Source organism: Neltuma alba, unplaced genomic scaffold, assembly GCF_004799145.2.
Source record: "Neltuma alba isolate B1F8T4 unplaced genomic scaffold, ASM479914v2 tig00012662_pilon, whole genome shotgun sequence".
Lineage (NCBI taxonomy): Eukaryota > Viridiplantae > Streptophyta > Magnoliopsida > Fabales > Fabaceae > Neltuma > Neltuma alba.
In genome coordinates this window covers 47,805-72,078 of record NW_021637095.1, presented here as the reverse complement: position 1 = coordinate 72,078, position 24,274 = coordinate 47,805, and the positions used below count along the sequence as shown (strand labels likewise).

The 24,274-nt window shown below is 35.4% G+C and overlaps 1 protein-coding gene and 1 pseudogene across 3 annotated transcripts; one reads left to right on the top strand and one right to left on the bottom strand.

Moving 5' to 3' along the window:
- The first annotated feature begins 154 nt into the window (after window positions 1-154).
- Window positions 155-6,144, top strand: LOC114729661 (auxin response factor 1-like; annotated as a pseudogene).
- A 1,623-nt stretch (window positions 6,145-7,767) lies between these two features.
- LOC114729663 (zinc finger CCCH domain-containing protein 5) lies at window positions 7,768-19,502 on the bottom strand. 3 transcript variants are annotated; one of them, XM_028916700.1, is made up of 10 exons: window positions 19,057-19,502; window positions 18,599-18,751; window positions 18,354-18,491; window positions 18,051-18,209; window positions 14,648-14,740; window positions 11,607-11,723; window positions 10,927-11,001; window positions 10,083-10,297; window positions 8,743-9,230; window positions 7,768-8,631 (listed from the first exon to the last, which is right to left on the bottom strand). In XM_028916700.1, exons 1-10 carry the CDS (start codon window positions 19,441-19,443, stop codon window positions 7,937-7,939), a joined length of 2,520 nt encoding a protein of 839 aa, XP_028772533.1. In that variant the 5' UTR covers window positions 19,444-19,502; the 3' UTR covers window positions 7,768-7,936. The 3 variants fall into 3 exon arrangements, with proteins under 3 accessions (XP_028772533.1, XP_028772531.1, XP_028772532.1); XM_028916698.1 differs by having other exon boundaries at window positions 7,768-9,230; XM_028916699.1 differs by having other exon boundaries at window positions 7,768-9,230; window positions 19,066-19,502.
- Between the last annotated feature and the right edge of the window lie 4,772 nt (window positions 19,503-24,274).

Sequence of the window (24,274 nt, the reverse complement as noted above, 5' to 3'; positions counted from 1 at the left end):
ATTTTCTCTCCCATTTTCTTGCCTCCAAAAATTTTTGTTCTCATCCAAACGGAGCGTTAATTAAAGCCAACCGCACTGCAGTTTGCACATTGAATTCCATTATCGTTTTTGAATCCTTAGCCTACGGCTATAGTTGATGAAATTACATGATGATGTGGTTTTTTATTTTGTAGCTTGAGGCCTCGATGCATCAGGGGTCTGATCAGCAAATGCCTTCCTTCAATCTGCCTTCTAAGATTCTGTGCAAGGTTGTCAATGTTCATCTGCGGGTGAGTGATGATTTTTCTATGCAATCAATCGCTGAGGAATTGGCTGTGCTTTATCAGCAGTATCATTTAATATTAACTAATTTATTCTTGGTTTTGTAGGCTGAACCCGAAACAGATGAAGTCTATGCGCAAATAACTTTGCTCCCTGAAGCTGATGTGAGTTTTTTTTTTTTTTTTAAATTTTATTCAGCAAGGTTTTCACATTGTACATTCAATTTTTTATTGGTTAGAGAGTAAAATTAAGAGGGAAGGTACCAATTAAGCTGGGAGATACCGATGACAAGGATAGGGTATGCTCCAAAGAGATGGTTGAAGATAATGACCAAAAATAGAATAATAAAAGAATTTAGATATTGGTTCTGTGCATTACAAGGAGCCCAAGAACAAATTGTGCTGTTCACTTCTTGTGAACAGTACATGTTGCTATAGATTTATATTTATTTATTTTTGGTCACCATATATTTATTTTTGTATATAGATAAGAAAAAAAACATGCAGCAAAGCTTTCCAATCTCTCTTTATTTGCAAGAGACACTCCTTTATAAATTCCATGAGCTGAACATTTTAAAGATGTCCCAATCCACATTTTTGCTCCTGTCTAAAGACAAAGAACCCTGATGATATGAGTATCCCAAGCGGCAAATACACCAGATCTCAGAAATGCTATACATTGCTATGGTGTTCTGCTCTTGGGCGCACATGGTTTTTCAGTTAGTGATTCACCTTTTTCCTGTTCTACTTGCTCAAGATAATTTTCATTTCAGGCTGCTTTCTGATTTCTAGCGAGTTTCTCATAATTTTCTCTCTTCCATACCTATCTTATGTTTCTGTGCTCTGTTGGGTCCAGCAAAGTGAAGTGACAAGCCCTGATGATCCACTGCCCGAGCTTCCTAGGTGCACAGTTCATTCCTTCTTCTGCAAAACGCTTACTGCATCTGAAACCAGCACTCATGAGGTTTTCTGTTCTTCGAAGACATGCAGATGATTGTCTGCCACCCCTGGTTGGCTGCTTCTTTTCAACATTCCATATTTTAGATGCTTGGTAATTTTTTACTGTGACCTTCACTTCTATAATCCCCATGCTTTGCTCAGGATATGTCTCAGCAGCCACCATGGCAAGAATTAGTTGCAACTGATTTGCATGGGAATGAATGGCATTTCCGACACATATTTCGAGGTAAGTATTTTGCTATTATTCTCTATTTTTTAATCTTTTGAAGCCTGTTGACCTGGTAGATTTTAATATTTAATTTCAGTTTGTGTTTTATGAAAAATAGATTGATTATATTACATATGTCTACTGACCAAATGTGCTGTAAACTGAAGCAATCTTCAGGGTATTAGATAAGCAGCAACTTTTTTGGCTGCTAGTGGGAGATCATATAGTTGCTTTAACATAAAACGTGTCGTCTGGCTGTTCTTGTAATCTCAACTTACTAGGGAAAAATTACTCCTGGACTATGCTGGGGGGGGGGGGGGGATTAATTCTGGAGTCACGTGCAACTTTGCAAGTCAATCTATAAACGTTTAATGTAGTAGTCTCATGATATCTCAAGCTAACCTTCGGTTGGTTAGCTTGTGAAAATGATTTTTTCAGCAGAAAAGAAATGTTACCAGGTTCTGTTTATTTAGGCGTATATTATTTGCCATGTTAGTTTGCAAATGGATAACATGTTGATTTTGCTGTTGATTGTGATTATCTCATTCATTAGTGTCTGGCGCATCCAGTAACAAATTTTTGTACTATCTATGAGCTCCTTACTGAACATTAATTTTCAGGGCAACCTAGGCGTCACTTGCTTACCACTGGATGGAGTGTGTTTGTAAGCTCCAAAAAACTGGTGGCTGGTGATGCTTTTATATTCCTAAGGCAAGTTGATACGTAGTAGTACCTTTCCTTCTCCTGCCTTACAGGGATTAGAACAAAGTTGGGTTCTTATGTCTTTCTTTTGTTGCTTGGTGATGGTGAGTTGTGTAACCTGCTTTATTCCAGGGGTGAAAATGGAGAGCTGCGAGTTGGAGTTAGGCGGCTCATGAGACAACAGAACAATATGCCTTCTTCCGTCATATCCAGTCACAGTATGCATATTGGAGTTCTGGCGACTGCATCTCATGCAATTACCACTGGGACACTGTTTTCTGTGTTCTATAAGCCCAGGTTTTGCCCTCAACTTTGTGCAACTGCTTATTTATTTTTATAATTTTAGTTCATGATGTCAAATTGTGAGTGGTTCCTCTGTAGTACCATTGTGCAAATTGAACCGTAAGTGCTATTAAGATGCGCATAGGATGAGTTGATTCAGATTTTCATTGAAGGTTCTGATTTAAAATCAAGATAGAAGGGAACAAAGATAATTGATTAGCCTTCTATGTGTAATGTGCTGCATATATTACAAGTAACATTTGTAAATATTTTTTGTCTTGGATTTTGCTAACTTATTTTCTCTTTCGTTTTGGGATGATGTATTTCTCTTGCTTTTTAACTGAATAGACTTTAAACTGATTTGTCAATGTTGGTGTTAGGACAAGCCGATCAGAGTTTATCGTGGGTGTCAATAAGTATCTTGAAGCTCGTAGTCATAAGCTTTCTGTTGGGATGAGATTCAAGATGAGATTTGAGGGTGATGAAGTTCCTGAGCGAAGGTGTGTGATTTTATGGTTAAATCTGGGATATCATCACATCCTAGTAATATATTTCCCCCTTCATACAGGTTCAGTGGCACAATTGTGGGTGTTGGAGATAATAACTCACCTGTCTGGCCGGATTCTGAGTGGCGATCATTAAAGGTTAATAGTGACCTTTTCAATTGGATGTCTACCGCTTATCTTTTGTACTTATGGTTTTTTGGATTCAGTATTGGTTGTACATTATTAGCATATTGTTTAAGTAAATGGAAATTGATTTTTTTGTTTTCCAATGAATTTCCAGTAACTGAAGTTTTTGGCTATGAAAATGATTGATGACACATGTTTTTTTGGTCTTTTTTGTTCCTTTTTTTCCGCATATACCAACTATTCAATTCTAGATGTTTAGTGCAGTTAAGAAAGCTCAGGTTATGATGCGTTAGTTTTACACTGGGATCTCAAGCATTTATATTTAACTCTTAAAAGTGAATTTAAAGATGAACATGCTGATATATTGAGCGGCTAGAAATTGTAGCCAATTACGGAGTGGCTTTCAGTTCATTTTATTGTGCTGGAGTGTTCATTTGCTAAATTATTATTTTATGACTTACATATATTCTATTTCAGGTGCAATGGGATGAACCTTCATCAATTTTACGTCCTGACAGAGTCTCTCCTTGGGAATTAGAGCCCCTTCTGGCCACCGCTCCTGCGAACATTCAACCACCTCAAAGAAACAAGAGGGCTCGGCTTCCTGTTCTACCATCAACAGTACCTGATTCGTCTCTGCATGGTATGTTGGTCTTGGACTATTTCGTTATGCCAAACCTGTTATCTGTGCCCTACATGTTTTTTGTTTTCTTTGGATTTCAGGGGCATGGAAACCATCAACTGAATCTCCATCTTTCTCCTATCGCGACTCACAACATGGACAAGATCTCTATCAATCATCTAAGTTCAATTCTACTGCAACCAACTTTCTTGGGTTTGGTGGGAACAAATCTCTGGGGACTGCTTCCAACAATTCCATATATTGGTCTAGCAGGGTGGAGAACTCTTCAGAGCATTTTTCGCCCATAGCTCTTAAAGAATCTGGTGAAAAGAAACAAGGCACTGGAAATGGCTGTAGGCTTTTTGGGATTCAGCTACTTGAGAATTCTAATGCAGAAGAAAGTACGCCAAGAGTCACATTGTCAGAGAGGGTGGGGGATGATAGGTCAGTTCCATGTGTAGATGGTGAGCCTGACCAGCTTTCTGAACCATCAAATGTCAATGGATCTTATATCCCATCATTGAGTTGTGATGCTGACAAATCAAGTCTTCAGTCTCCTCAGGAATCACAAAGGCGGCAAATAAGGAGCTGCACTAAGGTAATATAACTCATTTGTCTTGGTCTGTTCTACAATTCATTTCTCTGTTTCTTTCCATATACTACCTTTTAACGTCATGATATTTTTCCTACCAATTTAGTGGATTGCTTCAGATTTTGTTTTTTAATTTTGTAGGTATAGAGTAATTGATGTCGTGTTATTTTTTTCTACTAGAATTTATTTGCATTGTTGTGGGCTTGTAAACAACTTAAACTATAAGCCAATAATTCCATCAGCTTAGTTTAATGTATGCTATCAGTAAATATATCATTTTGTCGTTAATAAAGTTATAGCAAGTTTTAGTATACAGCTTCTGTGGTATTTTTCTATGCTCAACAATCCTGGTTATATGGTCCTTACACAATTTCCTAATGTCTAGAATCCATCATTTTTATCCAGAATATTTTCTATGTATCTAGTGTTGGTTGTCTTGCATTTGAATAACAGAAATTGCTAATGGCATGAATGCTTCCTTAGTGGGTTCGATTTGACTTGTTTCCGGAGGCCATTAGTGGCCACTCCTCTAAATGTAAAACAAAAACAGAAATTCTTTTGCAGAGTTGAAGTGTCTTTATTCTAAATATATGGGGTTAAGAGGCCTTTTTTTTTTCAAAAAAAAAAATTGATGCTATTGGCTAAAATTGTGCTTTTCATATTGTCATTCTTGGTGCAATGAAGTAATTTGGCATTTTCACTCCATTACTTCTGGTTCCTGCTTGGTGTAATGTGGATATTTATTTCTATGCCCAGGTTCACATGCAAGGAATGGCTGTTGGCAGGGCTGTGGATTTGTCACGGTTTGTCGGATATGATGATCTACTTAAAAAATTGGAGGAAATGTTTGACATCCAGGGTGAGTTGGATAAATCCGCAAAGAAATGGCAGGTTGTCTACACTGATGATGAGGATGATATGATGATGGTTGGAGATGATCCATGGCAGTAAGTTCCTTTGATGCCAACAGCTGCTCTGGTTCTTTCATTGTTTCTTGGATGCATTTTCTTATTTGCAAGGAGAATAAATTTGTCATTCTGATGGGCTAAACTAAATATTTTCTGATTATCTTGTCAGTAGGCTGCACAATTCCCTGCAAATTGTGGGGTTTGCTTCTGATCATAAATGTTACATGCTGTTTCTCTTATTGCAAATAATTATCACAGATGCTTTGTGAGTGTATATATGTCAATGATTATTAAATTTTTTCTATTTTGTTCCAGTGAGTTCTGCACTGTGGTGAGGAAGATATCTATCTACACACCAGAGGAGGCGAAGAAGCTTTCACCCAAAACAGGGCTACCATTCAACGAAGAAGTTAAACCAAGCAAGGTGGATTCTGAAGCAGCAGTCAATAGTGATGACCAGTCATCTACTGTGGGGCCTAGCTGCTAATACTCTTGGGCCTTCTGGCATGCCCTAGCTGGTTCATACAATAAATATTGGCATGAAAGTAGGAAGTAGAATGTTGAAAGATTCGAGAATGAATTCTCTTAGTACTAGCAGTTAACCATGGCCTCCGTGCATCTATGGTGTCGTGGCATCACCTTGTGACTAGCAACATGGACGCAGTGACTTTGGAGGGATGCTTTAGTTCAGTGCTGTTTGATCTTTGTCTTGAAGATAGGATTTCCTTTATTATTGTGGGTTTTGACAGCTTGTGGGCATGGCTTGTTCAGTTTTGAGTCAGCCACAAGCATGGGAAATGTTGTATCTTGCTGGGTATGGTCCTTTTTTTTTTTTTTTTGTCCCCCTTTTGAAATCCTTTTTCCCTTCATTGCAATCCTCTTGATGTAATGATGCTTTTCATTTTTGTATATAGTTTTTTTTCCCTAAAATAACTGGATACTGCTTTATATATGTATACGAGGCCGTTTTTCCGTGAATAGAAGCTGTGCAAAATCTTGTCTTCGGATTGACATTATGATGTATAATAAATAGCCTTGTGTTGGGCTCTTATCTTACTGACTTCTCAATGTGCAGTCATGTGCCTTCTTGGCGTATGGACTGTTGTCTCTTATATTTTATTCTATTAAATATTTAAATTATTCTTGCTGGAATCTTAGAACATGGACTTGTGTCTCATAACGAGCTTATTTGATTAATTATCCCTTGTCTCAAAATTTAGCACGGGAGTTAGATCTAATAGAAGAGGTCATAACATGGTGAACTTATATTTGAATCCTAAGGTGTTTATACCTTATAGTATTTCGAATAAGATTATTTCTAATAAAAAGATACATGTGTAGGGAAAAAAAACCTTCGGTAAAAGTCTCATTTCTCTATCTTTTTTTTCCTCCAAAGTCTTTCTTTTTTTCCCCCCTTTCCCCAAAAAACTTGCATCAAGCAATCTTTAGCGGTGTTTGATTCACTTACAAAAAATTGTTTTACAATAAGACTCATTTATCTTGCACTTGCATAATGCAAATTACTTGAACTACTTTAAATCAAACATTCAAATAACTTCATATTTTTCTTGTTTTATGAGACTAGTTGGTTAACAAGAGTCTACTCTTTATTGTACATATAATTTGAAATAAGAGGAACCGGGATAATGATAGCAGCATCGAATTATTCAGCCCGAGGCAGAAGCTTCTCAATGGATGCACAAAATAGCATATTCATAGGATCCGTCCATTGGAAGTTTTCTTAAACAAAATCATTTGGATGTGTTACTTTGGCAACTATAATATTAATACTCTTTCTGCTTATAATTACCACCTCTGGTCGTAATTATGAGAGTTAGTTGACTAATTTGAGAAGATTAAAGAAAAAAATTAAGTTAGTTATTTATCATAAATATGTGTTGTCTTTCTTAAAATATCCCTACTAATCAAGTGTATTGGCCATAACTACCATTATTAGAAAGATTATCTTAAAAAAAAATACATAAATATTAGAAACAAATAGATTGAAGTTTTATATTTAGAACCAAAATAAAAATCAAAAGAAATCCTATATTAAGGACCGGAAGTAATATAAGAGTTGAATAATTTACAAATACTAAATAAATTAGTTAAGTTTATTCGTAACTGATGTGTTTCCTTAAAATTTTTTTTAAAATTATTATTCTTATTGACATTAATTTCTTTTACTATATACAATTATTAAAGATAGTTTAAAAAAAATAAAAAATAAAGTAAATTGAGATACTATACTTAATATTGAAGTAAATCTATCAATTAGTTTCTGATTGTACGAATAGCGGAAATATTAATGTATATGGAAAACTGACAAGGAGAATATCGTTCCTCTCTTCCATTTCCTTTATGGCCATATAGCAGAATATTGGTTTCATCGATTGGAGAAATTCAACACAAGATGCTAATTTTAAAAATAAGATTTTCTTTTCGTTTTTCATATTGCTACGGGACCCACCCAATAATGAAGATGACAAGAATAAATGGGGCCCATACCCGGACCCGGCTTCTCTCCTTTTCCTCCTCCTATTCACTGCTGCCATCCTTCACTTAACAGTATAGCATTGTAATGCGGACACTAGAATGCATTTCTGGAGTCATAAGGTCCTCTCACAGCCATTGTTCAACCAATGGCTGCCAACATCAGCATCGCTAACCAGCCCTTAATACGCTCATCAGAATCTGGAGTTTTAAGATATTCTTCATTCTTTAATCACTTCCCTTGTTTGCTATGATGCCCAATTCCTATTTGATAATCCTAATGAACATTATTGTCATCTTGATCATCATCGGACTCCAATTTCTTCTCGTGTTTTGAACTCTTCCTGGTTTCGTGACGATGCTCTCGTCTGTCTTTCTCCTCCTTTGACCGGTCTCTGTTGACTTCACTTTTGTTCTCATAATCCTCGTAATCATCCCGCAAACCGGATCTTCTGTGTTTGGATATTTTCCTAGAAGACTCTCCATCTCTATCAAATGAACATGTGCCAGATTCAGTATCACTGGTTGAATATCCATAGTCCCTGCTCCTATTTCTAGAGCTTCTGCTTTTCCTATGCCATTTCTTATCTCCATCCCTATCTGACCAATCCCCAGATCCAGCCTCATCATTGTTTCTCTGCCTTTTTCTTGAGCTCCTTCCTTCACCACTGGGCCTTTTTTTCCTGTCCCCAGTTACAGCATCTGAATCCACATCAGAATAACCATCTTCGTTTCTTCTCTCATCATCCTCCTTCCTATTAATTGAGCATTTTCTACAGGGTTGATGGTGCTTTTTTCTGTCCCCAGGTGTTGCATCTGAATCTACATCAGAATACCCTTCATGGCTTCTTTCATCACCTTCGTTCCTAGCAGTTGAGTGTTTTCTATGGTGGTGATGGCGCTTTTTGCTGTGCCCAGGTGTTGCATCTAAATCCACATCAGAGTAACCTTCGCAGCCTCTTCTCTCATCACCCTCGTTCCTCGTAGTTGAGTGTTTTCTACAGCAATGATAGCGCTTTTTACTGCACCCAAGTGCCGCATCTGAATCCACATCAGAATAATGTTCGTGGCTTCTCTCGTCACCCTCGTTCCTAGTAGTTGAGTGTTTTCTATGGTGCTGATGGCGCTTTTCACTGTACCCACGTGCCACATTGGAATCCACATCAGAATATCCTTCGTAGCTTCTCTCATCACCATTGTTCCTAGTAGTTGAGTGTTCTCTATGGTGTTGATGTCGGTTTTTGCTGTACCCACGTGCCACATCTGAATCCACATCAAAATAACCTTCGTGGCTTCTTCTCTCATCACCATCGTTCCAATTAATTGAACTTTTTCTGTGGCGAGTATGGTGTTTGCGCCTATCTTCTTCCCTATCCGACCATTCCCTAACAGTGTCAGAATCAGAAGTTCTACCTTTCCCTTTATGCTTGTCTTTCAAATTGGTAGTTTGTTCACATATTTCCCCATCACGAGTTCTGCTCCATTTTCTTTCATCTCCACGTTTTCTTCTACCAGAACTATTGCTATTAAACTCTCCAATCTCCCTGGACCTTGATCTCCTCGAATGGTACCTATAAGAGACGTGCTACCGTAAGGACCAGTATAAATTGCATGCTTAAATCTAAAAGAACCGTGGGGAAAAAATAAGATACATGAGAAAACAAGACAGATTAACAAGCTTGAACTTCAATCCGTACAAAACTACTCCATGCATATATCCTGCACATAACAGAATTTTTAAGTTGCCAATGTCAAGTTATTTGACATGCACACTGGTTTTGATGCAGAATGGCTAGAAGCCAAGCTGCATAATATAATCTGTGAAACCTTTTCTTGGATTTTGAAAACAAATTCAAGACAATTCCTATAATTGGAGCGTTGATCCTATTCACAGGTTTATAAACAAAGCAGGAATTTTGAAGAGTCTTGTCAATGGAACGGTCACCATTATTAAGACCCTTTTTCAAAACAAGAGAATCATTAAACCCCTTTTACTCAAATCTTCTTCCGTCATGCCAAAATTATCTTGTTTTTGTCCAGCCAACCATTGAATCCATAACATCTTGATAGACTGAGAATGAAAAGTTTGCATGGCCTTTTGTTCTTGTCCCAGTTGTTGATGACAGACTTTTTTCACATATCCTCTAAGAAAGTTGAACGTTCAGCACACCTTATGTTGGGTGTAAAAGTTGATAAAGAACTTTAAGAGTCTAGTATTTAAACAGACTGCGTAGGAAACTAATGTATGAATAGGTACAACTGTCCAACGAGGTTTATAGCATTCCACTTAATAGCTTGGGATTAGATGGCAACAAATACATTGTTAAGCATCAAAGCATCAGAAAGGAAGCAATTAATAAGCCAGCTAACATATATAAAATAAAGCATGGTAGGAGAAAGAGTAATCAGAATTAAAAGCGCACCTGTGTGAATCTGCTTTCTGTATTTTGCTTGAGCTCTTCAGATCACTAGCTTGTTGCTCCATCAATTTCTCATGTTCATCAGAATAACCAAATAAAGCAGCCATCTTTTTCACCCAATACTTTGGCGGTGGTTTGTCAGCATCAGCCCATTCATAATCTCCTCCAGGATTACGAAAACAGTGGATAAAATTGCAAGCTGAACCATGGGAACAGGTCTGTTAAGGTGAAAAATGGAAGAAAAAAAAATCAGACTAATATCAATATAAAGAGACGGCTGAATGATGTAGGACCACTAACAAGCATAAGCAAAAGAGGAGAGGAGAATTAAATCATGGAAGGAGGTAAGGGAGGGAGGGAAGGGAGATATAAAGAAAGGAAAGAGAGCTAATAGAACTCATTATAAAAAGTTGATTAACAAAAGCGAGTTCTAGTGAGTACAGGGCTTATATATGGCCCAAAGGATACATATAAACAACTAAACAAAATATTATGATCTGAAGTCTTAAATTATAAAATCATAACAAATTAGTCAAATTAGAACATGATAAGATAATCAAGGGTAACTAGTTCTAATCCTAATTTAATGTCAATTAACATGATGCTGATCTTATTTAAAATCTTGTTTCTAATATTCACTGAAAATTTTCAATTTACAAATAGTTAATTTTAGATTTCATAATTTATATTTATCCTCTCATAATAAAGCTATGATATCTTTTATCAATCTAAAACATCTTCCGCCATGTTATTTGATGTAACTAATAAAGAACACAAGCAATATGATTGGCAGCAACTCCTGAAGCCAAAAGAAAAATAAATATACTTCACATGAATAAAATTGAACCTTGAACCCTGACTTCATATACTCCCCACATATTGCAACCTTCCATCTGGTCACGTTCACAAATTCACATCTAATCTGCCGAGAACAACCAGGTATATCAACAGAATAAATGTCAGGAAACCAACTATTGTGCATTTGATCATGAATATTCAAAGTGACCAAGTAACTGGAAATCTTTTATTGAAAGAAAAACAGTATGGGCCATGAAAAAAATCTATACTCCAATTTTGTATAGGAGATGATACATAATTTCGAATTCAACCTATTATCCTATGATCAAATGTCTCATAAATTTCCAAGCACTTGGGCAACAATCCCAGCATACTTAATGCTGCTGTGTCTTTCCATATTCCATCCTAAACCACCACGCATCGAGAAATTCATCGCTAGAAAAGTTCAACTGCCACAAACATTCGGTACAAAACTGAACATTCCTTAGCCTTATTTCAACCTGAGTTCATTCTCTTATATAGTTTTAAAATTCATATGTCTTTAAGGGATTTCAATTCCAAAGGAGCTAAATAGAACCCTGAACATCAAGCATTCATTAATGCAACAAATAGGAAGTTAAATAGATTGTCAGACATGGCGAAAGTGAAATCCTAAGATAGACCAAAGGCCTATAAACTACAATCATATTTAAAATTTTCGTTATATTTGTTCACACTAGGGATTCGTACCTGTTTTCCAGCAAAGTAACGACCATTGATTGAGTTATAGGCAAGGACAGCAGAGTCCATTGATTTATAGTGCACATAGACATTTCCTCGCAAGTGAAATGAACCATTTTTACATACCTGACAAGAATAAATAGAAAGACAGCACTGAGATTGCAAGAGATAACATAAGCAAAAGATGAGAGAGAATCAGGAAATGGAAGCAGCCCAAAACCCTCAAATTGTTATTTTTGCAACATAGATTATGCACCTTGGATGCAATTATAGTTTTTCCTCTTACTTTGCCAAATTAGGAAACTGATATCCCCTTTTGGTCCTCCTTAGCGGCTTTTACAACAGAGTGGGTTGGGTTAGAAAAGGAATGGGATGACAGGAGGAGGTAAGAAACTGCTCCATACAAAAACCTCAGCAGTTGGATTGAAAAATAAGGCACTTGAATTAATGAAAAATTAAATGAGGGGCAGAAATACAGACATTTGCACGTGTAACTGCTATCAAGAGGTTCTAAAAATTTAGGAGCCATATTGACTAAGAAAGAGCTGCTTGTTAGTGCACTCAGTTTAAGAGCTATCAAGAATCTTCAAAAACAACAAGCCTTATCCCACTAGGTAGGGTCGGTTACATGAATCACACGACGCCATCGTGCTCTGTCAACAACCCAATCCTTAGATATGTTGTTGATTAGGAGGTCTCGTTCAATGACTTCATTTAGCGTTCTTCTCGGTCTTCCCCTGCTTCTTTTTATGGGACTCCATTTTGTTTGATCCACCCTCCTCATCAGGGCCTCCAAAGGCCTTCTCTGCACATGTTCAAACCATCTTAAGCGATTTTCAACCATTTTCTCTTGGATAGGTGTCACACCGACTCTTGCCCTGATCTTTTCATTTCGACTCCTATCTTTTCTTGTATGACCACACATCCATCTCAACATCCTCATTTTTGCTACTCCGACTTTGTGCTCTTGTTTTCTCTTTATTGCCCAACATTCACTACCATACATCATAGCTGGTCTTATAGCAGTCCGATAAAATTTTCCTTTAAGTTTCTCAGGTACCTTCTTATCGCAAATAACTCCGGTAGCTTTCCTCCACTTTAACCAGCCAGCTTGTATTTTATGAGAAATGTCTCCATCAATTTCCCCATCCTCCTGTATAATGGATCCTAGGTATTTAAACTTTGATACTTGAGGAATAATTTGCTCTCCCATCCTCACCTCCAAATCCCTATTACCTTGCCTCCCTCCAAAATTACAATGCATATATTCTGTTTTGTTCCTGCTCAAACGGAAACCTTTCGACTCCAAAGTCCTTCTTCATGACTCCAAACTAATGTTAATCTCTTCTTTTGATTCTGCCATAAGAACTATATCATCCGCGAAGAGCATGGACTTAGGGATTCTTTCTTGAACAGGTTCAGTTAGGACATCCAGAACAATATTGAACAAGTACGGACTCAGAGAGGATCCCTGATGTAGGCCAATCTTAATAAGAAAGTCCTTTGTCTCCCCCCCAGGCGTCCTTACACTGGTAGTTACCGTCTCATACATATCTTGTATGACTTTGATATACGCAACCCGTACACCTTTCTTTTCCAAAACCTTCCACAATACTTCTCTTGGCACACGATCATAAGCCTTTTCCAGGTCAATAAAAACCATATGTAAATCTCTTCTTTTACTTCTATATCTCTCCATTAACCCCCTTAGTAAATACATTGCTTCCGATGTGGATCTCCCTGGCATAAATCCAAATTGGTTTTCCAAAATAGAAGTCTCCAATCTCAACCTATATTCCATCACTTTTTCCTACAACTTCATTGTATGACTCATAAGTTTTATCCCCCTGTAGCTTGCACAGTTTTGAATGTCTCCTTTATTCTTGTAAATAGGAACTAAAATGCTTTTCCTCCACTCATCCGGCATATTTTTAGAGCGTAGAATTTCATTAAAAAGCTTGGTTAGCCACACCTCCCCCTCATCACCCAAACATTTCCAAACTTCAATAGGGATACCATCAGGCCCAACGGCTTTTCCATTGTCCATTTTCTTGAGAGCCGCCTTAACCTCTCTGATACGTATCCTGCGGTAGAAAGCCAAATTCCGATCATCTTCGTTAATTAGCAAGTCCTGAGTTGCATAGTTGCTTCCCTCATTAAACAACTTGTAAAAGTAAGCCTCCCATCTGTCCTTAATATCACCATCAGTAACTAACACTTTACCATTTTCATCCTTTATACACTTTACTTGGTCCAGATCTCTCTTTTTCCTCTCCCTTTGCTTCGCGATCTTGTAAATATTTCTTTCTCCCGTCTTTGTTCCTAACTCCTGATAAAACCCTTCATAAACTTTAGTACGTGTTTCGCTTACTACTTTCTTTGTCTCTTTTTTAGCCAACTGATACTTTTCCCGGTTCTCTACACTATTGCACAAGTGCATGGCCTTAAAACAATCTTTTTTCTGTTTGACTTTCTCTTGCACACTCTTATTCCACCACCAAGTTTCCTTATCTCTTTGACCAGGACCTTTGGATTCTCCCAAAATTGCTTTAGCTATCAAACGAACCCTTGTAGCTATCTCTTCCCACATCATGTTTGCATTTCCCTGCAACTCCCAATTCCCTTCCTTCAAGAATCTTCATGCAGGTTAAAAAGGAGAGTCAATCGTAGTGCACCCATAGTAACTCAAGGGTGTTTCTTTGGGTAATCTAACTACGGGACAACTAGTAAAAACAGGGTTTCATTGGTCACTTTAATTAATACATTCATCTTTGGATAATTTTTTTTGGGTCCTTTTCTTTACACCTTAACTTTGGCTCCCCATATTTTCCATATGAACTCTTTTGCTAAAATACGAATCAATATTAATATCAATCAATAATCAATAATATAATATAAAAATTATAACAAACTGCAATATTATGTGCTATGAATTGTGCATCTCATTTCTCAAACACCATATTATGCAAGGGAAAACATGTCTAGTATGATATTAAATGAGGACTTCACATTTTAGGTAATGCAAACACAATATGGAATAAAAAAATAACCTTAAAGTTCACAATTTCTCCAAATTTCAGGAACTCTGTGTGAACATCCTCATAAAATTCTTCAAAACTATGTTCCACCTCTTCGTCTGTATACTGAAAATAGAGAAGCAAGTCAAACAAAAAGAAAAGAAATCAGATGAGAACAACAAATAATGGAGGAAAGATTTTAATTATGAATCCCAATCACCCAGTCATAGATGCTATTTTTAGAGTCTAGGGTTCCCTAAAAGATCCACATTGATATCATAATCTTTCTAATATTCCAAAAGCTTTCTAGTGATTTGCAAAGCAAATTGCTATTACTACAAACTGAATATGAGCAAAAGATAAAAAGGACAGAGCAATAAACAGGCAATTCAAAAGCCAAAGTTCCAAACTACAGCTTTAGAATGTTGAATTCCGAAATTCAGAAGTCTATGATGATTCGTTTTATATTTAAATAGGAGTAATATAGAGGAGATAGTTTGAATCGAGGAATCAGCCCAATAAATCTCATAAATCAAGGAGGAAGACAAGGAAATACATACATAATAGACATAACATGAGACATGGAAAAAAAAAAAGGAAAGAAAAAGTTGACCATAACACTAAAATCCTATGAGATAAAGAAGGGAGAGTCAATAAATAAATATGCTCATAGTTGAGAGATTCAGACACTCCTCAAGCTGGTCACAACTAAGAGTTAGCATTGCCAATCATCGTCAAAAATCCCATTCCAGTTTAAGCATGCAAACTAGACCCACCAATCTTCTCTCATTGTTGGGTTCTTTTGATCTTTATTTCCAAGCAATGTTTGCACCAATTTACATTACTCCTTGAAAACGGATTATTTTCATGCCAAGGTATTTTCTTGGCGGTCGTCATCATAGACTAACTAGTTCCATCATTTTGTTTTGACTTCCAATTTGCTAGTTTGTCATGAGTTTCCTTCCATTGTGTGACTGAAGTCACTAGAGTGGTCACATCATGCATGGGTCTGCTTTTTCAGATTGAACTCAGTTCCTAAAAAATTGTCTCTCAATCAACAAGTGCCACTTATTCACTGGAACTGAAATTGAAATGTATCATTTACTTGTTTCTAGCATCCTCATGCCTGACCCTTAAGAAAAAACTGAGTGAAGGAAGTGTTCTTGAAAGAACTCTCCCTCCAGCTCCATCACAGCTGCTGTCAAGGCCTATCAAGAATTTGTATATTGCTTCTCAACAATTTTTTGGCAGTTGGCTATCATGGCGGCAATTTCCAACGCACCAAGTTGACTTGTAACATTGATCTAGTAGCACTTTTTCTTGTCCCAAAGTCATCTACGAGGCTTTCAGTTTCATAGGCTTCAACAACACTTTCATGAGTAGAGTAGATTCAGAAGCAGATTCCCACATAACATGGGCGGGCTTACAGTACATGCAAAGCTCCCTGATCTCTGCACTCATGGCCTTAACCAACCACAAAATAACAAGACTGTTTCAGCATGCCATTTCTTGTACTTCAAGTCATGCTTTTCAGGAGGAAAAACTCTGCCACTTAAGTATTCCTCTTTACCTTTACCCCTTGCATGCATCAACTTAGATTTAATCCATTCAAGATAATTGTATCCATATCCAATGAATTTGTAGATTGTAAGTGGTAAGAATCATCAATGCTGAACTGAAACCTCCTGGGTCAGCGACATCATCTCTAGAGTTTCCTCTACCATGCAGCACTATTTCAAAAGTAGCCTCCACCTTTATTTGACACTAGGGATTGCCTCATACCCCTATTTAGTCATATGAGTGATTCAAGCTAGTAGGCTTTTGTTCTATAGCAAATGAAACAGAAAGGATGAAGGAACTCTTTTCTGTTTTAAAATTTAAAGCTGAGCGCAGGGACAAGTTGAAGGGAACAGGATAATGAAAGTCCAGTTCAGATAAAAATAAGTTAAAACCTCTGTTCTCAAACATGTAAAACAGAGAGAAAACATTACAAACTGGATATGTATGTACATATAAAGCAACTGGAGAACAATAAATGGGCAGTTTAAAACCATACTTCCAAGCTTCGGTTTTAGAATAATTAAAACTTTGTGGATGACAAGTCTGCTAAAAGCTTGGGCAACTTGTTTCATGTTGATATGGATAATGTCATATGAAGAAGCCATGAAAATAAAATTACGAGTTATGAGTGGTATCCCCTCAGACTAAAACAAAAGAAAGCTTAGGTTTGTCTTTTAAGAACCACTAACTGCATCCATGTTTTTTTAGGTCCTGCTACCTGCAATATCAACCCTTTGGATGTCATAACATTAGTCTGCAACACAGCTCCACAACCCATGAGTTGGATGTTGCCTGACAACTACTCATGGTTAAGGAGAATTCTTGTAAATTATTAGCTTAGGATATTCAATAACGTGACACACATCAAAAAAGTTAATATGAATTCTCAGTATGCATTCTCCATTGAAATGCTACATTGACATAAAAGCAATTGAAACATCAGGGAAATACAAGTGTCTTTTTTTCTCAAACAACAAAAGTTATATAAGGATGATGATGATGGTACTACTTTTTTTCCTTAAAATAAATTCAATTAGAAGATTGAAAAATGTAGAAAGAGGGGCAAAAAAAGAACAAAAATAAGTCAAACAAATATCATTGAAAAGAAAGAGCAAGAGAACTGTAAGTCACAATAAAATAACTAATTAACGAAAGGAGAACGTGAATATTTGACAGATATTCCCATGTTAAGCAAGTAGGATACAGGTACAGCATCTATTATCTTTAACTTCAATCAACCAAGGGCAAAACCATGAACCTCCACCGAAATGTGCCTCGCAATCTATCTCTGATTATGAGAGAGTCAAAGAACAGGAGAAATACCTCTAAAAATAAAAGAAACAAATGAATACCTTCCTAACCAAAGACATCATCCGCGGCATCCAAATGAAGAATTTCCAAATTGAAAATATTGAAAAATAAAAAATAGTGCATTCCACGCAACCCAATTACACCAAACTTCTGAAGATGAAAGGTGGGGAGGATACAATCTTTAGCAATGCTAAAATCACCGTCATAGAATAGACCAATTTAACTTGACTTCATTTCTACTTAATTCTTTCAAAGGAAATAACAAAAATAAACTCTAGCACCTTAATCAGACATATGCCACAGCAACATAAAAAAATTAAGTTTCACAAACAAACAAAGAGACAAATATATATTTAATAACCCTGAATAAAGATAATTTGTTTCAAACCATTTATATTCTAAGTTGTAATAGGGAACTACATTTAGGCCAAAATACTCAAAGGATAATCTATTGTTCAAACACCAAAGCAAACTATAGAATAATTATCTCAGAAGAAAAAAAACGAAGAAGATATTTGGAACTTCTAATAGGATACAATGAACCATTAAAGCAGCATTAACAGACCTCAAGCCCCTCATCTTGCTCCCAAACAAGGCCTGGACCAGTGTACATGTTTTTCATAAGAAGTGTGCTCGATTTATCAGGGTAAAAATGGACTCTGCTACAACGTTGACCAAATCGACATGTGCCAGTTTTCAAATGGAAGGGGCAATGAGCTTTATCCTGCCACACACAAGTATACAAAGTAAAATTTTAGGATATATGACACCTAACAAGCATATTGAGATGACAATCACAGTGGAAATGGGCATAAAGTCAAGGTTACTGGATACAACACATTTTTTATATCACCTAAAAGAAAGAAACCTGTTCAGTCCCAAAATTTGGCACTTGTTGTGCAACACTCTCAAGAACCTGCCGCGCAGAAGCTGCTGATGAATTTGTGTAATCAGCAAAAACTTCGGATTCCGGAGGTAGAGGATTTGATGTAGGTTTGTCAGCATCCTGAAGTGCAAGGACATCCAACAAATGCACAATGATTTACCACCAAAGTTATAAAACTGACGACAAACCTAATTGGGTAAAAGAATTAAAAGTAAATAGAGAATCACCTCTCTTTTATTTTGGTGGCTTGAATCCTTCTTGGGAACCCTCACTTTTTTCTTTTTAAAAATGATCTCGTTTCCTTGCCAAATAATTTCAGCGGGACCTTCCTCCACATATTCCCATTCACCATCCTCATTCAATTCGGTCTCCTTCTCTTGCTGCAGAATATAATTCTAAACTCATTTAAAAAGAAAATTCACTGTATATAAATAGATGCATCAACGTATTTGAATATGCATATGGTAGAATCATAGTTTCCAACCTCAGACCATCAAATTCATGTGACTTTTTTAAATGCAAACTCTCTCAACAACGAAAGGAAGTTCAATACATAATAATGGCGTACAGTTCACAAATGAAATGTGAATAAAAATTATTAAGACAAAGATTAATAATCTTAACAGAGAAACAAAATGATATATAGGAGAAATAAATTTCTTAAAGAAAGGAACAAGCCAAATACCTCACCAACCTGTTGCTTATGAGTGTCTTCGAGAAGCTTCCTCTGCTCTTCTTCAGCCGCCTTCTTCATCTTCTTCTCCATAGTCTCAATCCACGCCCTTTCTCTCTCCTCAAACAGCTTCCTTTCCCTCTCAACCCTCTCGGCCTCTTCCTGCTCCATCAGAAGTGCTCTTTTCTGCTCCTCGGGATCGTTGAGCCGAGCCTGCTCTTCCTCGCGCTCCTTTGCTGCTATCTCCTTCCTCATTTGCTTCCGCTTCAGTTTCTTGATGGCCTTCCTCTTCTCCTTCCGATTCGTGCCTACCGGTAATGCGACCGTCTCATCTTCTTCGTTCTTCTCAATGCCCGTAGGCTTCTCTTCGCCGTCTTCCTCCTTCAATGGTTCTTCCATGGCGTCTTTCTCTCCGAAGAACTCTAAATTCGCTCCGGCACCGCAGGCTTCTGCAGGACTCGTAACCTCTGCAAACCAGATGGTGTAAACTAAATTACGGCACGGGATCTCTACTTTTCTCTTTTCCTCTATTGATAAAATTATTATTATTTTTGTGTAAAATTATAAATAAATTTAAACTATTAAAACTATTTAATATAAAATTTTAATAATTAAATTATTTTTTAATTTTCATAATATAATTGTAATAGTTTTATAAAATATTAAAAATAAATCATAAAAGTATAATTAAAAAAGGAATAAAAAAGTTTAATATTTTATAAAATTATTATTCTTTTATATAAAAAATTTAACTATTAAAAATTTAACTTGAATAATTTAAAATTATTGTGAAACACCTTGCCAAAAAAATTATTGTGAAACAAAGTAAAGTGTATTCTTTATAAAGTACTTTATTAACAGTTGACAGCTTCAATTGATTTCAGCATGTTCAAACTGTACTAGGAAAAAAGTAAAAAAAATTAATTTATAAAATATTTTAATAATAAAAAGAAAAAATGAAAAAAAGGAAAAAAAAGTTTCTTATTAAAAATTTATTAATAAAAAGGATTTAAATTAGAGCAACAAAACTTTGTGTATACAAAATTTTCAAGGTAGCAATAATTCCTGTATAAAAAAATTTACCAATAAAATTTTTAAGGGAAAATGAAAGAAAAAGAAATTAGGAATTTGTAAATGTCAAATAAAGAATGTCAACAACAATTTATTGTCATTTACAAATTTAATGTTATCAACACCAAATGAAATATTGTTACCAAACTTGATTTAAGATTTAATAATTTCTAGTTTCTTTTTTTGTCATTCTCCCATTTTTAATGAATGACTTTTTTCAATTTTTTAAGAAACAATCTATGTTATAAAATATTTAAATAATAGTTTAGAGTTTTAAACTATTAAAATTTAACTTGATTTGTAGAATTGTGGGGGGGAATAAAAAACTACCTTATAAAGTATTTTAATAAAATTTTTGTTATGAAATATAATATTGACATGGATATCCATATATCTCTCTATTTTAATAAAAGGGCATGTAACTCCCAAAATTCTTGTAGTTTATTCCCTCATTATACATTCATGAAATACAAAACTTCTTCACGTTTCATCACTTCACACTTCTCCTGATACAGCTTTTGAGTTGTAAAGTTACATTTATAACCTTGAAGGTGAATGACTGGCCTCTCTTCTTTCTATTTTTCTACTCATCTCTATAATTATTTCATTCTCTTGGCAAATATCTCTTCTTCTTCTTCTTCTTCTTTTTCATGATGGGTTATCAATATGAGTCTCTTACTTATTTGTGAGGCATAGATGTTAAAAGTTTCTCATTTATCATTTGAATGTTTTTATCCGCCATACAAAAGCATGATATTTTGATTTCCTTATCATATCATATACATGTTTATGTTTTATAGCTCAAACTAGTGTTTACTCCCCATGCATCATTTAAAATGTCTCAAAAAATTGAACCCATGCTGAAAGCACTTGCTTGCTTCAATGGAGTTACATAACATCACTATCAACATTTATAAAAATCTCCTTGTAAACAATCATTGTTTTCAAGTAGCCATCCTTGATATCAACAAGTTTCAAGTCTTTCTTTCCCCTTACTCTAGATAATGCAATATATAACTGGCTGTGTGTAAAAATAGGCTTGGGTAGATAAAGTCTAACATGTTCTAATGATTGTCCCTGCCTTTTGTTGATGATCAAAACAAAGAATAAAGTTATTGGGAATTGTCTCCTTTGCATTTTAAAAGGCTAACGACTTATCCATCCTGTAGATAATTACCTTTTGGGTTGAGCCTTGAACCATTTAAGGTTATGGCTTGAATGATGGGATATTTGAAGATGCATTCCATTACGCAAACTTGATGTTTGATCTATGTTTCTCAACAACATTGTTAGCACTTGAACTTTCAATTGTAGCTTGTGCAGTGGCATACCAGAGCAGCTAATAGTATTTAGGAGAGATTGTTCGTGGTATCATTTTCTTCACTTGATTTGCATCCCCTATCACAACTAAGGAGCTCAAAGGATTCTCCGAGAAGCATAGAGCCCATGTGATTATTTACTCTGTTAACCAGTTCAATTATTGGCACCAAGATTACCCTATAATTAAGTAATCGTTGGACATCAAATTATCCACAACGTTTGGATAAGTACTGTCCATAATTGCATTGAGTATATCAGTGTTAGTTGTGAGTAAGAACTTAGTAGCGATTTTGATCTTGGCAACACCATTATGTGGTTCCCCTAATTAGCCATCACCAATATTTAATAACCAATTTAAAGACAATTTTACCTTTTTCTTGTTACTATCAATATTGGTTGAAGTCAACTGCATATTCTTTGTTAATTTGAAAATGATTCAATGATTCCATAGTTGTGAGGAACTAATGCAAGCATTGACAATAATAGCTCTTGAACCTTTTGGTATGATTAGTAGAATTTTACGAAAATCACCACCCATGACAACATATTTACCACAAATTGGTGCATTGCAATGAATCATGTTTTTCAATGTTTTGTCAAATGCTTAAATACAAAATGTTTAATCTATTGGTGCTTCATCCCAAATTATTAACTTTATACATTTGATGAGATTATCTAGTACTTAATTTTGCTTTATTCCACAAACTGAATATTCATTGATTTGAATAGAAATTGCAAACTTTGAATGTGCTGTTTTCCTAGGTGACAATAAGATTTCTACAATCCTACTAGATGTAATAACAAGTATTATGTGTCTTTTCACATACAATATTATGTTTGGTGAATTCCAAGGAAAAGTCTTCCTAATTCCATAATAACCATGTACGAAGAAAAAAATATCTTGAGGCATATTTGATGTAGATATTATTTTCGCATAAATGATTTGCTGCTTATTATTCAATTTCTGCACAAATGTATTAGCCTCCAACTATAGCGCTTCTTTATCATAATTCAACTCTTGTAAAAGATGATTCGCTATGTCCATCATTAGAGTTCTTGCAAGTAATGTCAAAGATGAGAATTCTTGAAAACTCTTCCCATTAGCTCTGAGTATATTATCAATCTCTTTTAAAGCTGGATTCTCTTTATTAACAAAATAAATGTGAATATCTATAATAAAGGGAAAACATTGATATATAATCATTAAGATATAAATAATTTTAGACATAAATTTTTTAAAAAATTAGTAATGTCAAATGTGACATACTTGACACCTCAGGATCATTGTGAGATATGTAAAGCAAATCTTCTGAAAATAAATATGATGTCTCCTTCCATACAATATTGGGCTATTGCAATGAACAACATAATAATATGCTAACAAACAGCCTCCTCAACTGAGATCCAAAAGCTTACATGGATGCTTTTTTTTTTTTCATTTTAGTAACATATTGGTTGTCACTATCTAATATCTCACGTGCAAAACACACAGCTTTAAAAGTGTTGTAAATAACGTCATCAACTGTCTAGATATCATCAAATAATGCAAGACCCTTAACCTTGTCAGCAAAATCCTGAGTTAATATAATTCTCTTGATGATGTGATACATGTGTAATACGTCTAGCAATAAATCCTCTCTCTCACTGTGTCCATTGATGTTTATCTTTCTGATAATCATAGTGATTAGAAAATTTCACATATGTTAGAGTTAAAGCCAATCTACCATCTTTATTTATCTTCATCTAAGCTAAAAACTGTGATTCATAAACTCTTGGCTTTTCTAATAATCCGATAACATCATCAGTGTGTGAGTAAATGACATGTTGTTGATTTGACAAGAGGAAACTCAATTGTTCAACAAGATGATAACAATGATGGATACCAAATCCAAATATACGCTATGCTGCTTGACATGTGGAGATATATCTAAAATTGTAATATTATTGGATTTCATCATCTACCTCATTCGCATTTAAGTTCTTATCAAATATAGTGCCAATAATACAATCATTATCTTTACTAATATATTTGAATAAATACTTTATTAAGGTAGAGTTATTGTATTTTTCAATATTTATATGTGCTTGGAACATATAAAACAGTTGACGATTATATGGAACAACGTAATGATTGTCTAAAGGGATACCTTTAACTTCAATAGTTCTACCATCATTTATTCTCTATATGTTGGATAACCATCATCATCAATTGTTGTATGATCATTTCATTTCTTTGGAAAGTCTTCTGAAATTTCTTGTCTTTCATGCAAGGTGATTTTGGTTTTACTAATCCACAAGAACCATGGATCATGTACTTCTTAATTAAATTGTATAGACAAGGTGAAGATTGTTTTGCAAAAATAACTTTGTCAATGTCTTTAGAACCCTTGATTTTGTCATTTGCATCAAGAAATAATATTATTTGTAGAGTCGAAAAAACGGGTTGAGCCTAAATGTCTAAGCTCATTTAAGTCGAGGGGCCAAGCTTGTATTTTGGAGTATTGAAAGGAAAGTTAGGTTTAAAAGGGCAAGCCTTGGAGGGCTGAAAAATAAACGAGCCGGCCCTGCAGGGCCATGAACCAGCCGGTTTAAGCCCGTTTAAGTCGAGGACCGGACTTGTATTTTGGAGCTTTGAAAGGGAAGTTAGGCTTAAAAAGACTAGCCCTGGAGGTCGAAAAATAAATAGGTCGGCCTGTTTAAATCCGCCAACTTTTTTTTTTAATTTCTATATTTCTTTCCAACTTAAAAAAGAAAACCCTAACATTTTACACATAACACACTATTAGTTTTATTCACCCCAGCAGCATTCACAAAAAAAAGAAAAGAATCACTATAGTTG